This window comes from Bufo gargarizans, chromosome 8 (genome assembly GCF_014858855.1).
Source record: "Bufo gargarizans isolate SCDJY-AF-19 chromosome 8, ASM1485885v1, whole genome shotgun sequence".
NCBI lineage: Eukaryota > Metazoa > Chordata > Amphibia > Anura > Bufonidae > Bufo > Bufo gargarizans.
Genome location: NC_058087.1, coordinates 76751992 through 76767494, shown reverse-complemented (window position 1 = coordinate 76767494; position 15503 = coordinate 76751992). Strand labels below are relative to the sequence as shown.

At 42.7% G+C, this 15503-nt stretch overlaps 1 protein-coding gene across 1 annotated transcript in view; it reads left to right on the top strand.

Annotated features, from left to right (window-relative positions):
* LOC122945874 (aldehyde oxidase-like) overlaps window positions 1-14798 on the top strand; it is a 177635-nt gene extending 162837 nt beyond the window's left edge. The window contains exons 30-35 of the mRNA XM_044305144.1: window positions 3118-3170; window positions 4026-4140; window positions 6935-7000; window positions 7757-7945; window positions 11511-11678; window positions 13822-14798. Coding sequence (XP_044161079.1) covers window positions 3118-3170; window positions 4026-4140; window positions 6935-7000; window positions 7757-7945; window positions 11511-11678; window positions 13822-13872 — 642 coding nt within the window. The 3' untranslated portion in view covers window positions 13873-14798. The remainder of the gene's footprint in view (window positions 1-3117; window positions 3171-4025; window positions 4141-6934; window positions 7001-7756; window positions 7946-11510; window positions 11679-13821) is intronic.
* Window positions 14799-15503: the final 705 nt, after the last annotated feature.

Genomic DNA, 15503 nt, shown 5'->3' with positions numbered 1-15503 from the left:
GATCTGAAGGGCAGAAGGATATATTTAAAGCAAGGAGACATATACCTAAGGAAGTTTTTCCCTAACCAAGGATAAAGCCAGCAATAGGGCATACAGGCCTTGGGATAAAGACAGCCAGGATTCTGAGGAAGAGTGCAGCCTGATCTGTAAGTGTTTAACCCTCTGAGTATCTTGCAAGAACATTGTGATTGCCATTTGCAATGAGCAGCACACTGGTACAATGGCCAATGATGCAATGGGTCAGGATATGTATATATATATTTTTGAATAGATCGTGACGCCAATTGCAGTTTGCGCAGGTACTGTAGCAGGGCTCTTTAAGATGTTATAACTCACGTACCAGGTGAGGAATGCCAGAGGGGGATAATGTCTCTGTATAGCAGATATGGTAGTGTCAACGGTGTCTCCTACCTTGGTACAGCTGGACTCCTGGATCCTGGCTCACTTGCAATAAAATTATAAGTATTTATTTTCTGCTCTGTCTGTCTTCTGCTTGGTGTGGGCTTGACTAGCTGAGGAGGAATTTGGCTTCTCTTGGACTCTGGATATGTACTCACAGCTTGGCTCACAGGGAATGCTTCTTCCTGGAGGCTGGAGTTGGCTGCTTTTCTTGTCAACCAGCTGAGGCTGATGGCTCAGGCTGGGAAGAGTGATCTTGGCCTCAGCCGAGGCTTGATCTTGTCTTGGGATCCCTGTTTCTGGGAGCTCCTACTAACACAGCCTTCCCCTAGCCGGGGTGGCTGGTACACTAAACTAAACTTCCTTTCCTCCCCATGAGGCAGGATGTGGGAACATTCCACACCTCCTCAAAGAGGGGGGAGCTAACTGGAATGAACTATTCCAGTCTAGCAATTCTAAACTGGCTAAGGTCTGCTGAACACATTGCTGCCACCTGCTGGTGCACACGGAAATTACAGCATAATATATGACACAGGCCTAGAAATACATAAAATGACGTTAATAACAGAATAATTACACAAGATGACTATTTACATACACCTAACATGTTGTAGCGGGGAGAAAGCATTTGGTAACATACTCCGGGATGTTACACATTGATGTAAAGCTTGCTTGTGACTGCTTCTTACATATGGAACTCTGACCAAAGACTGTATATAGTTAACTGTTCCAGTAAACAGAAGTTTTGGTTCACCACAACATCGTGTTCCTTTATTATTCCTACCATAAATCGGTGTACCACCGTTACCGGCACTGGCGTCATGAATTTAAAGGGATCTTGCCACCAGCAAATTAAACAAACCTGCAACATCCAGGGCACCTCATCTACCATCAGGCCTGGTCCCTATACACAGAGTGCCCCAGAGGTCCCCTGTGCCAGCCTCTCCATCACTGCTGTACATCTGCCCAGGGTATATAAAAGACTGTGAGTACTATAACCACCCTCAGTTAGTAACTACCCCTGTGACCTCACCATTTGCCTCACCCTGCAGGGCTGCGTACTGCAGGTGGACCTTCCCTTTCAGGGATCATTCAGTGGAATGTTTTATGGTGTAAATTATTTTCTATAAAATTGAAAAGTATAGCCACCATGAGGGCTATGGCTACCCTCATTGCCACTGCCATCACTCCCATTCTCTCCACCTCCCGTGCTGGCCATTGCATCATATACAAAGTGATAGGGAAAACAATCCCTGCCTTCTCCAGTGAGCCCTGCTGTCACTTACAGTGGTCTCCTGCTCCCGCATCTGGGCTCTCTGCATGGATATTTTAAAACATCTGTGCAGAGATATTTGCCGACCGTCCAGACATATAACAGAAGGTTGGCAAGGGGTTAAAGGGTTTGCCTGGTTTGAAAACCAATTTTCAACTACTATATTATGAAATTGAGTTGATTCAGGTGAGGTTCTCCATTTAGAACCATCATCTGTAAGACTATTCACATCCGTGCTTTGGACCCTCTTTCATTTACATGAAAGAATAGCTCAACAGGCAGCACTATTTTTTTCCATTAAAATGACGGACACCATTGAGGAACACAATGGACCCTCATGGTCCATTGGTGTTTGCTATGTGACGGATCCTTCACAGCTTCCATTCCATTTTACTGCTCCTGTGATGGAACAGAAAAATGAAAGTAAGTTCAGTGGGGGGGAGATTGATCAAAACTGGTGCAAAGGAAAACGGGCAGTTGCCCATAGCAACCAATCTGATTGCTCCTTTTCTTTTCCAAAGGAGTTCTAAAAAATAAAAGTTGGTATCTGATTGGTTGCCGTGGGCAAAGAAGCCAGTCTCCCTTTTGCACCAGTTTTGATAAATCTCCCCCTTAATCTTTTGACACTTATTATTTTTATGAGGCATCTTCTTTGGCTAGTTTTTGCTATTTAGTAACATATTTATTATATTTTCCTTTTAATGATGATTTTTTTCCCCCTGTAAATATTGGTAGTTTATTGCTAGGATATGTTATCAATGTGTGGTTAATGTAGGTAATGGAGAGATTTAATCCTTGTTGCCTCTTCTAGCCTTTTACTTTGTAGAACCTTTTAAATTATAGGATCTCCTTAAACTGCATTTTATAAATTGACCACTAGATGATGCCAAAACTGGAAAACTACTAACAGTATATGCAAACTGTGCCCTTAAGAAGAAAAGAGCTGATCTGTCGAGTCCTGGACCATGGCACATCAGATGCCTTTACAGCTGAATACCTGACTTTAGTACAGTAAATCAATAGTTCTTTATGCGCCATCACACCTTTTCCCTAATATCGCTGTTCTCCCATGTGGCAAAGATGCTGGCACTAACTTCCAGCTCCCATGGTTTTTATTACTTGCTATGCCTTGTCAGTGGAATTTAAGCAAAGAAAACGTAACCATTAGCCAATATACCTGTTTTTTGTGTTTAAGAAAGTGTTTGTTTTAGTCACTGGGCACAATACGTGTGGTAAGGGTGGCATGCATTATATCGACAGTATTACAGGTGCTTTCTGGCATGCTTGCCTTTCTCACAGGACTTCAGTGTTAACACTGGCCAACTATGAGGCTGTGCTTCTACAGTACTCAGCTTCTGCTGAGGAAAGGGTTAATCTGTGTAGTCTGTCACTGTATCCCGGAAAGTTTAGCTTTTGTATGTTGATTTTGTTCTTCCTGATCTCAGGTGAATGAAGCATTTATGCAGTCAATAAGTCTCTCTGCGACAGGCTATTTCAGGTAAATGATATATTTTGGTCCCAAAAAAATAAAAAATAGTTTTCAGCATTTGGCAACAGTTTATATATATTGTGGGGTTTCGCTCTGGGAGATACGATTAGCGGACGCAGTATAGAGACAACAACAAGTTATTTGGATCAAACAGGTCAGTGTTTTATTAACACTTTAGGCAAGTGACAAAACAAGCAGTCATAATCAAACAGAAAGTCACCTTGCGGTGTTGGTGTTAATTCACACCATGCGTCAATTCTGCCTCAGAGTCCTTGCTGATAGCAGCACCAACCTTTTTTCACGCCAAACAGGTAGCAATCCTTCAACCAGACACAAGGCTGCCAGATCCCAACACAGAGACATGGATTCTGAGCCCAGCTGCCTATTTAAGGACAGCCAGGTGCTGCCAAAACCCGGGCTGGCACTTAAAATCAACAACAAATGTTATTGTGTGCACATTTATGTTAGCAGCACAACCGCTTTAAATGTATTACTGGAAATAGTTTTGTGGAAATATTAAACCACTTCAGTGTGAGAATCTCAGGACAGAACAACATTTTAGGAATCGTGTTGTTAAAAGGTAAGTGCAGGAAGCACACTTGAAACTTCCAGACTCCAATGCAAAATATGTAACAAGGCCCCATCTACCACATCCCATTTATTATACTTGTGTAGCAGAGGGGCTTTTAGGCACCATCACACACCAGGGTCCAGCTAACTCTGCAGTCCTTATATATGCCCCTTGCATGTTACCAATAGTGTTCTAGAAGATGCACTTGTCCTTCAGACTTTTAAATCTCTTTATTAAATTTTTCACTCCTGTGTCAAAGAAAGTATTATTCATTGCCATTTTTTTCCCTACAGGGGATTTGACAGTGAAATGAATTGGGAAAAAGGAGAGGGTAACCCAGCTCAATACTTTGTATATGGAGTTGCTTGTTCTGAGGTCGAAATAGATTGCCTGACCGGAGATCACAAGGTATTGAGATCATGATGAACCTTGTGTTTCTGTTAACACTGTACCTAATTAGGTAACTTAAAGGGAACCTGTCACCAGTTTTATAGTGTCCTAACTAGGGGCAACATAAATAAGTGACTGATTCTCTTAGCAAAATGCTGGATCACTTTCTTTATTTGACCCAGTCAATCTGCCAACATCTTGTATTGAATTCATGAGCTCCTGACTATCCCCGCCTACCTGCTGCTGATTGACAGTTATTTTCCATATGAATCAGCAGCAGGTGGGCAGGGGAGTGGCTATAGCTCTGAATTAAAAAAACGCTGGACTCGCTGACATCACGCTGGACTCAAATCAGCTCATTAGCATGCGACATGTGGCATCTTTGTGTGTATATTATGAGGTAACCATCTGTCACACCAGTAAGAGAATACATCTAAGGTACTTTTTAGTAGTTAATAATTGTATATAATTAGTTAGATTATAATCAAATATCCACATGACAGGTTCCCTTTAAAGGGGTTATTCATAATTTGGACCTAACCTGGGTAAGGTATATTAACAACTGTATTAACAAATGCCTAAACAGGCAATGAGACCTATCTTGATCCAGGTGAAATTAATACTTCACTTTTATTATTATATATATTAAAATCTGAATTACTAAATGGGTACACATTTTATTTATCTTTATTAATTGTTTTAAGAGACCAAAATTCCTATGTTAAAAATACAGTCACCACTCCACTAGTGGATATAAATATTGGATGGCAAAAAGGGCGCAGAGGAGTGCACTAACTCCCACCCTCTTACTTTGAATGCAAAGCTCTGCCGTATCACTGTTTATAGAGCTATTGCTAACTGGATAGTGTTATCAATGTAGCAGTGTAAAGCAGTGGGGACCAGAAAGCGTCACCCCACTGTCAAAGGGATGCAAATGGCACCCTTATGAGCGTCAAGTCAACTTGATGCCACATGGCAAATAGACCTACAAACTTTGATAGACACAGTTAGATGCCGTGTCTATCGTGAATGCTTAAATGATCACACTATTGAAATACAGTCCAGCCGGACTGACCACAGCCTTTTCACTGTGGAGAGGAAGGCTGCATCTAAAAACTGAAACTGCCCATTTCCCCTGATGAAGCCAGAATACTGGTGAAACATGTCGGGGGGCAGTTTCAGTTTTCAGACGCAGAGGGTGGGAGTTAGTGCACTCCTCCGCGCCCTTTTTGCCGTCCAATATTTATATCCACTAGTGGAGTGGTGACTGTATTTTTAACATAGGAATTTTTGTCTGTTTAAAACAATTAATAAAGATAACTAAAACGTGTACCCATTTAGTAATTCAACCTTTAAAGGGGTTGTCTCACTTCAGCAAGCGGCATTTACCAAGTTGAGAAAGTTAATGCAAGGCACTTACTAATGTATTGTGATTGTCCATATTGCTTAATTTGCTGTCTAGGTTCATATCCCCATCACATTATACACTTTTCGTTTCCATGGTTATGAACACCTGCAAACAAACATCAGTGGCCGTGCTTGCACACTATCCACCGGCCACCGATGCAGGATTGGAGGTGGTCGTAAGCATGGAAACGAGCAGTGTATAATGTGATGGAAAATTGAGTCTAGCCAGCAAAGGAAGTAATATGGATAATAATACATTAGTAAGTGGCTTGTATTAACTTTGTGTAATGCAAGGACCAAACGAAACAGACCAGTGCAGATGAAGCAAGGGGTTTATTCAAAAGAATGTAAACAAAGTCCAGGCAAACTTCACTGGTAACAAATAACAGGATTACAAAAACGAATGGCAGCCAGGAGAAGTCCCAATCCGTGCTTTACATCGCCGTGCACACTTGGCAGACGAAAGGATGCGTCACAGGGAATTCCGGATCCTGGGTCCCACTGGAAAGGACGATGTCCAGACAATCTTCAGTCACTAGCACAAGTGGTATGACCTGTGTCTGGAAAGGGAAGGATAACAGTGGGCAGTGAAAGACCGGGGAGGCCATCTTTTATGTGCCTGCTAACAAATCCCAGGGCGCCAAGCGTCCACTCCCCATAGGTCATAAACTGCCCTACACCTGGGTACAAAGCTTCGGCCGGTCATTGGCAATTAGACCAATACTGGCCCCCTAATCTACTTTGAATTTATGGCCAGGTGCTATGCCCCTCACTGGTCGGCGAAGCGCATAAGAAGCTCGTAAACGCGACCGCACATCCCCTTGCGAACCCATTCCCGAGCGTACACGCAGATGCACGACAGGCTCAGCAAGAGTACGCGAGCGCATAGATATGGACACCGAAGTGGAATCTGCAAGAGGTACCAGAGACAAGCCCGGCCGCAACGTACTGCCACTAGACCGACCAACCTGTCCCGAGACCCCGGTGGCCTTCCCCTTCGATGCACACACAAACGCATCCCCGCATCGGTTCGCAAAGGGGTCAGATTTGGTGTATCAGTGGAGACACGCATAACCTGTCCCGCCGCTCCACAAGGACCCTTTTTGGTCACACCGGAGTGCGAGACAGGTGAGGATCTTTCACTTTGTCTGGGTGATAAATGCCACTTTCTGAAGTGAGACAACCCCTTTAATAGTGACGTGAAGATTTGATATAAACTCTTCCATCAGCAGATCACACACCTACTATGTCTCAATGCATAAGAAAATAATGGTTAAAATCCTTTATGTAGTTTGTCAGCATAAACTCTGTTTTATGACTTCATAGCAGTCATTCTGGCATTGTCATTATAGGGAATCCTGTATCTTGTCTCATAAGATTTGGTATTTATTTGTTCTTTTACTAGAATCTCCGCACAGATATGGTTATGGATGTTGGATGCAGTATTAACCCAGCTGTGGACATAGGACAGGTATGGTTAAAATAAATGGCTTTATGTTCAACAGATCAATTGCTAAGGCTACTTTCACACTCGCGTTGTTTGATTCCGGCAGGCAGCTCCGTTGCCTGAAGGTAAACTGTATGCAAACACGTCATTTATTCTGACATTTTTTCAGTCAGAAAAATGCCTGATCAGTCAGAAAAATGCATTGCAATACCGGATCCGTTTTTCCAGTGTCATCAGGCAAAACGGATCCGGTATTTATATTTTTCTCATTTTTAAAGGTCCGGATCCGACACTAATACATTCCTATGGAAAAAATGCCGGATCCAGCATTCAGGCAAGTCTTCAGTTTTTTTCGCCGGAGATAAAACCGCAGCATGCTACGGTTTTCTTTTTTGCCTGATCAGTCAAAATGACTGAACTGAAGACATCCTGAAGCATCCTGAATGGATTACTCTCCATTCAGAATGCATGGGGATATGCCTGATCAGTTCTTTTCCGGTATAGACCTCCTAGGATGGAACTCTTTGCCGGAAAAGAAAAACGCAAGTGTGAAAGTACCCTAAGAGTACTTAATACGGACTGATATTCAGGCTGTGTTCACATGATGGTCACTAAAATGTGAAACCTGAAAGATCTATTAAGAGTCAGTTGGGGAATAGGGCACAAGCCAAAACTCCAATCGGAACACAGCTTTATTGTGGCATCTATCACCATAATGATAGAATTTTCATAGTTATTTTGCACTAAGGTGTATGCTTTTGTCGTGCTTTATATTTTCAGATTGAAGGTGCTTTTGTTCAAGGGCTTGGACTTTTCACAATTGAAGAACTTAAGTTCTCTCCTCAAGGCATACTGTACAGTCGAGGTCCGGCTCAGTATAAGATTCCAACTGTTTATGATGTCCCAGAACAGTTCTACGTTTCCTTGCTCACCAATGTTCCAAACCCTCGTGCCATATACTCTTCTAAGGTACACAATATGCCTTCATGTCTTTATCTTGTTGATGTGTCTGTTCCTGGTACTGCTGCCCAACCGTATCCAAGAGAGCCATTCTGAGCTGCAGTGGGTGAGGTTTGATGCTTCAGACTTTTTTCTGTTGATTGTGGGGATAACAGGACAAATGATACCGTCAATGATTGCATATCCTGCTGTTAGACCACCAATGTTACAGACCAACAGTACCTTTAAAGTGTTCCTCTATGTAATAATAAAATAATACTCCACAGCAATCATGCTAAAGCGATGCCAAATGTTAACTATTTGCTGCCTGTAGACCAACATTTGGGATTACACAGCGATACTGTGATACTTTAACCCTTTCAGCAGTAATTAACCCTTGACCTTGATCTACTGGGTCACTGCAGAGACTCCCACCAGCTGCCGAAATGAGGGGACGCACTGCCTCTACGGTGTGGTCTTCCCTGCTCAGGGCAGAGCAGTGTACAGGCTCGTAGGAAGTCTAAGGGAGGAATTTACCTCTCTATATGGCAGTTTTCAGTCATAGAAAAGACAAAAATTTTGTTATAAGCCGTGTTTGCACAAAATATTATGATATTTTGCTGTATCGCCTTTTTAAAAATAACAAGAGAAGTGGGTGGGGTTTAGCAGCAGAAATTGGTATAACATATACCGCAAATCTATTTCTGTTCATAGCAGCCATAGATTTCTATTCTGGCGCATAGACAGGCAAAGCATGCAACTAATTCATTAAGAACCATGTACTTCTTAGTAAATTAGGTACATCTTGGGGTCCATTCACACATCCGTGTGTGTTTCGTGGATCCACGGAGCCGCAAAACATGGACAGCGGCAATGTGCGTTCCGCATTTTTTGGACCGCACATCGCCGGCACTAATAGAATATGCCTATTCTTGTCCGCAATTGCGGACAAGAAGAGGACATGTTCTATTTTTTTTTCGGGAACGGAATTGTGGACCCGGAAGTGCGGATCCACAACTCTGTATCCGGGCAGCACATCGTGCTGCCCCTTAGAAATGAATGGGTCCGCAATTCCGTTCCGCAAAATGCGTAACAAAATTGTAGACGTGTGAATGGACCCTTACTGTAACATGTTGGGGTTTAAATGAAATGGCAGTAATTTCCCCCATTGAGATCAGTCCCCCATTGACTTTCAACAGTGTTCATGATGGATCCATCATGGCTATAGAAGACATAATACAACCAGATCCGTTCATGACAGATGCACGCGGTTGTATTATTATAATGGAGGTGTTTTTGCAGATCCATGACAGATCCGCAAAGAACGGTAATGTGAAAGTAGCCTAACTTTGCCTCATTCTGTCACTTTTCTTCAGTGGTCAGGGAGGGTCACTCTAAGCACTCAGACCCCCACTAATCAATACTAAGTTCTGACTTGTCACTAAGACCTCCTGCACACAACCGCACGGCGTTTTCAGTGTTTTGCGGTCCGTTTTTCACAGATCCATTCCGTTTTTTGTTTTTTCAGTTGTGTTTCCGTTTCTATTTTTCCGTTCCGTTTTTCTGTATGGCTTATACAGTAATTACATAGAAAAAATTGGGTTGGGCATAAAATTTTCAATAGATGTTTCCTCAAAAACAGAACGGATATGGAAGACATACAGAGAAATTCCGTATGGGTTCCTTTTTTTTTGCAGACCTATTGACTTGAATGGAGCCACGGAACATGATTTGCGGGCAATAATAGGACATATCTTTCAACGGAACAGAAAAACGGAAACACGGAAATGGAATGCATACGGTGTATGTTAAATATATTTTTTGGGAACCATTGAAATGAATGGTTCTGTATACAGACCGTATACGGAACGCAAAAAACGGCCCGTAAATGGAAAAAAAATGGTCGTGTGCAGGAGGCCTAAGTGTTTCACTTTAACTTTGGCCTCTTTCACACAAGCATATTTGCAATCCGTATATATGGGGCACATTTTGTGTACTGGAATCCGCTGTTAATGCACAGGGCTATTCACCTGGGTGTATAATTTCCGTAAGTATTTTAAATATGCAGCATGTCCTAGTTTTTGCGTTTTTGCTTCCAATTACACTAATTATAGTTTGTGAGTGATTCAAAAATACTGATTAATTACTAAGGCAATTTTGATGGCAATCTTGATTGTATATTGTCTGGAATTCGTGCATGTTCCGGAATACATACAGATTTTAATCTGCTGGTGTGGAAGAGGCCCATGTAATATACCTCATTAGCAGTGTCGGACTGGGGTACCTAGGGACCACCAGTAAAATTTATTTTGGAGGCCCACTGTACGGATACATTTGAATATAATAAATAATTTAACACGTTTTTATATGAACATAGGCTGGTTGAGATGCTTTGAATTGAATATATGTAAGTAGTGCAGCAATTATAATGTGTTATGTGCCACTTGTGCAAGGGGTGGTAGACTAGGGGCCCACCTTGCTCAGGGGCCCACCGGGGGATTCCCCTGTACCCCTGTGGGCCAGTCCGAGCATGCTCATTAGTGTTGTCTACTGCAGCTTACAGATACAGCAGAATTGACTCGCTGAGATCTAGCTTTTCCTTAGGGTACAGCCACATAGTCACGTTTCTGCACGCAGTTTTGGAAGCCAAAATCAGAAATGATCCAACTTCTGCTCTTTTTTTTTTTATTCACTCTTGGTTTTGGCTTCCAAAACTGCATCAGGAAACCTGACCATGTGGCCGTACACTTAGGGTATTGCCTCCTGCAGTGGCTGAGGTTTTGGGGTTTTGAAGCACACATTTTGGCTGCACAACTTCTTGCTGGCTGATCTTTTTATTTTTCTATCATTACATTATAAAAACACACATGTGGATCCGTGCACCATGCAAGTTGTTCCAGCACTCGTTACATGCACCAGCTTGTTGTATCTCACAGCCCACGGGCCATTCACTGCTCGTATGCCGGCACGATGTGTATCAGTACTCTGCGTTGGTATCTACGGGCCGCTCACTGTTCCAATGCCAGTACCTTGAAAAAAAATATATGCATATAGTTCACCGTATTGATTAAAAATCAAAACACTTTGAGCTACAGGATTAATTGCTTGGTTTTCCACATAAAACACATTGCCCTTGCCCGACCCAGGTGTCGCCTTGCTTCATCGGTCGCAGGCAGTTAGTGCATTTAGCGAGTGCTGGAAAGACTTGCATGTTGCGCGGATCCACGTTTGTGTTTTTATATTTTCTAAAGGAGAACTGGGACTACTCCATTTTAGGATCCTGTTGCAATTCAGTGACACGGATTCCTAAGTAACTGTATTTATCATTACATTATGGCCTCACCCTTGGAAATTTTCCCAGCAATGAAATGTGACTCAGTTGTATGGTAGCTTTATGCAGTGAATTAGTAGCATGTCTGTTATAACTTATACCTAGAATATTGTTACCAGTTACATGGAAACAAGGGGCTAAATGTAAATGCCTTTAATTAAAGATGTCCCCTTAGTCACTGTTGTTAGCGGCATTAAACCAGTATGGATGTATATTTCGGTATTTGTCTGAATGAAGTACTGAATGTTGTGTTGTATTCCACAGGGTGTTGGAGAACCATCGTTGTTCTTGGGTTCATCTATATATTTTGCTATAAAAGATGCTATAGCATACGCTCGAAAAGAGAGAGGGCTGTCCGAGCTCTTCACTATGAACAGTCCAGCTACCCCAGAGAAGATAAGAATGGCTTGTGGAGATCGGTTCACCAATATGGTACGTCTTAAAGTGGCCATACAGGTTAGATGAATACTGACCAAACCTGCCAATTTCACCAACCATTTAATGTGCATGGGGGTGTCTCAGCTCTCCCCTGAGGGCCGATGTCGGGGAAAAGAAGGATCGGGCATGTTGGATTTCAACATGGCCAGTGTCACTGGAGATGGCAGCGCTTTACTCCCTTTTCCCCATTCAGAACATGCACATTCGGCTAAACTGAGCATGCTTCTTATGGGAGGTTGGGGGGGAAGATGGCTGTTGGCTGACAGCTATCTAAAGTGTATGGCCAGTTTTATAACTGTTACAAATTGTAGTACACAGATCAGATATGTGATCCTTGTAATATAATAGATGAGGGGGGTCAGTGGAAACGTAGGCTAGGGCGACACGTGTTGCGCGACAGCAAGTCGCAGAAATATACAAAAATATGTGCAGCTTGTCAGCCAACTGCTGCTGAGGGACTATTTTACAGCTGTGATATGGCGGTCTCATGCGACTTGTATTGAATTCAATGGAGTGAAGGTTGTGTGCAACATGCAACACAAAATCCAGCATGTCTGAATGTCTTGCGACTGTCGCAGTTACATTGCAACACCATAGACATACATTAAAAAATGTTGCATAACTCTCATGTCATGCAACACGTCGCAGTGTAATCCTAGCCTAGGATCAGCTGTCTGTTTTAAAAAAAAGAACAAAAAAAATCCTACAGTGATAGATAAGAAACTGTCCTGCAAAGTGCCCATGTGCATGACCTGCTGTATTTCTGAGTACGGCCAGACGCTGCAGATTTGTTGTAGATTGTGCTGCTGATTTGCAGTAGATTTTACACTCTGAATTGCAAAATCCACAGTGGAAATCTGCAGAATATTTTGACACGATGCAGATTTAAACCACAGGCCAATTTGAGCTGCATATATATTTTTTTTCCAGCGTGTGGATGATAGGTTCTTAGTCCTAGATAAGTCCATCCATAGTTTCAATTTCATACAGCTTGTGAACTCCAACTATCTATAATATTAATATTATATTAATTAGTTCATTGTTTAGAATGTTTTATCTCACAGCTCATTGGATCCCATGGCTACAAATACCACCTCTATGCTGATGAGACTCGAATCTACCGCTCTGGCCCAGATGTCACCTCCCTGCTATCTAGAATCCCAGTGTCTGTCAGCTTTATCTTCATTGTTCTCCTCCCGCTTCTTAAAACTCAACATGGAGAAAACTGAATTCATCACCTTTCCTCCATGTCACTCAGCCCCCCTACCTGACCTATCCATTACAGTTAATAGAACAACGCTTTCTCCAGTCTCACAGGTCCACTGCCTGGGGGTAACATTTGTTTCTGCGCTGTCCTTCAAGCCATGCATCCAAAGCTTTATCTCCACCTGCCACTTTCAACATCTTTTATATTTGCTCCTTCCTCACCCCGAGTCAACTAAAAGGCTAGTGCATGCCTTTGTAATCTCCCGCCTGGACTACTGCAACATCGTCCTGTGTGGTCTCCCATCTACCACTCTCGTACCCCTCCAATTTTTCCTCAACTCTGCTGCCTAGTTAATCCACCTCTCCTCTGTCACATCCCTCTACTGGCTCCCCATTGCCCAGCGAATTCAGTTTGAAATACTAACAACTACATATAAGACCGTCCACAACTTGCCCCCTCCTTAAATCTCTGACCTGATTTCTTGATACATCCCCACGAGTAATCTCCTATCCTCACACAAAACCTCCTCCTCTGTTCTCCTCTCATCTGTTCTTCACACACTCAACTACAAGGTTTCTCACGTGCATCCCCCACACTCTGGAACTCACTACACCAGTACATCAGACTCTCCCCCAACATCCAAACCTTCAACACTAACCTGAAAATCCACCTCAGGAAAGCTTACCACCTGCAATGAGCATGCTGCCACCCTACAACCAGATGAACAACATTTACCCTCATCTACTGTGTCCTCCTCCTTCCCTTGTAGATTGCAAACTCTTGTGGGCAGAGTCCTCCTGTCCTCTGTACCAGTTTGTTAATAGATTCATGTTTATCATATTTGTATTTTTATATTATGTATGTGTAACTCTCTTGATATACAGTGCCATGGAAAAATTTAAAATAAATAATGATAATTCTCTGTTGTAGATTCCAAGAGATGCGCCTGGCACCTATGTCCCTTGGGCCATCAACGTATGAAGAGATATACTGCTACACAATACATGTTTTTCTCAGTTTTATAATTTTTATGGTTTAGTGATGTATCGTTTTTCTTTCGATTATGAGAACTTTCTCTTGCTTGTCAATTTGATTTCATGGAAAGATCACTTGATTCTATATGGTGTATTAACAGATTATCCTAATAGGCTATGGTCTTTGGGTGGATAAATAGGAAGAAGGGAAAAAATTATTACTGAAACATAATTCCAGCTTAAAATATTTTAGAAGCAACTGGAAATGTTAACGTTCTATTTGCGGAGCGCAGCCCCGATCTTTCGGTCCCCGGCTCCGGAAAAAAATAGAACATGTTCTATGGGGGTGCCAGACGGGTGTATTGCGGATCCGCAATACACTACGGACGAGTAAATAGACTCTTAAAGGTTAATGAGCTGCTGCAAAAATACAGATTATATGTGATACACAAATATGTTCAACCTTGGCATTCTGTAAGGTGCCCTGACACATCAAATTATTTTAAGAAAAATCTTAAGGTGTGTGGCCCTAATGCATTTTGTAAAGAGTAAGGGGGTGATTTATCAAACTGGTGTAAAGTAGAACTGTCTCAGTTGCCCATAGCATCAGATTCCACCTTTCATTTTACAAAGGAGCTGCTATGTGCAACTATGCCAGTGTTACTTTACACCAGTTTGATAAATGACCCCCTAGGTCCTTGATATGGCATCTGATCGAGCACACCACATTCTTTTTTTACACAAAAGTCAACAAAAATAAAACCCTCCATATGTCTCTGTATAAAACTGGAAGTGTGGGAAGGTACACTCTAGAGCAGTGATGGCGAACCTATGGGACGGGTGCCAGAGGCGGCACTCAGAGCCCTCTCTGTGGGCACCCACACCCTGGGAAAGTCTATGGTGTTCCAATATGCCTTAGGCCTCCTGCACACAAACGTGTGCGCCCCGTGGCAGCCACAGTGGATCGTGGACCCATTAACTTTAATGGGTCTGTGATCCACCCATTCCGCAAAAAGATGGGACATGTTCTATCTTTTTGCGGAACGGAAGTACGGGATGAAACCCCACGGAAGCACTCTGTAGGGTTCTGTTCCATGCTTCTATTCCGCATCTCTGGATTTGCAGACCCATTAAAGTGAATGGGTCTGCGATCCACTGCGACTGCCCCATGGTCGGTGTTCATGCATTGCGGCTCGCAGCACAGCCTTGGAACGGTGCCAGTGTATTGCAGATCCGCAAATGCAGTCCGCAATACGGCAATGGGACACCTACGGTCGTATTCCTGCCATTCATCAGCACAGGCGCACTATGAACAGCACAGGCAGAGCACTGAGTGTAAACAGGCTTTTATAGCGAAATGATAAAGTACATGGAAGATATACTATACTGGACTGTAGTATTCAGGGGAAATTCCCATGTTGGCACTTTGTGATAAATATGTGTGTTTTTTGGGGTGCAGTTTGGGCACTCTGTCTCTAAAAGGTTTGCCATCACTGCTCTAGAGTCTAGACTGTTATGGGTGCTATATTTTGGCTCCGTATGAGAATGGTATTGTTTTGGTACTGCTGTTCTGTTTCCCATCAGCAAACGCAGTCCCTGTAGAGGTGTAACTAGGCTTTCCTTCACACAGGGCAAAGA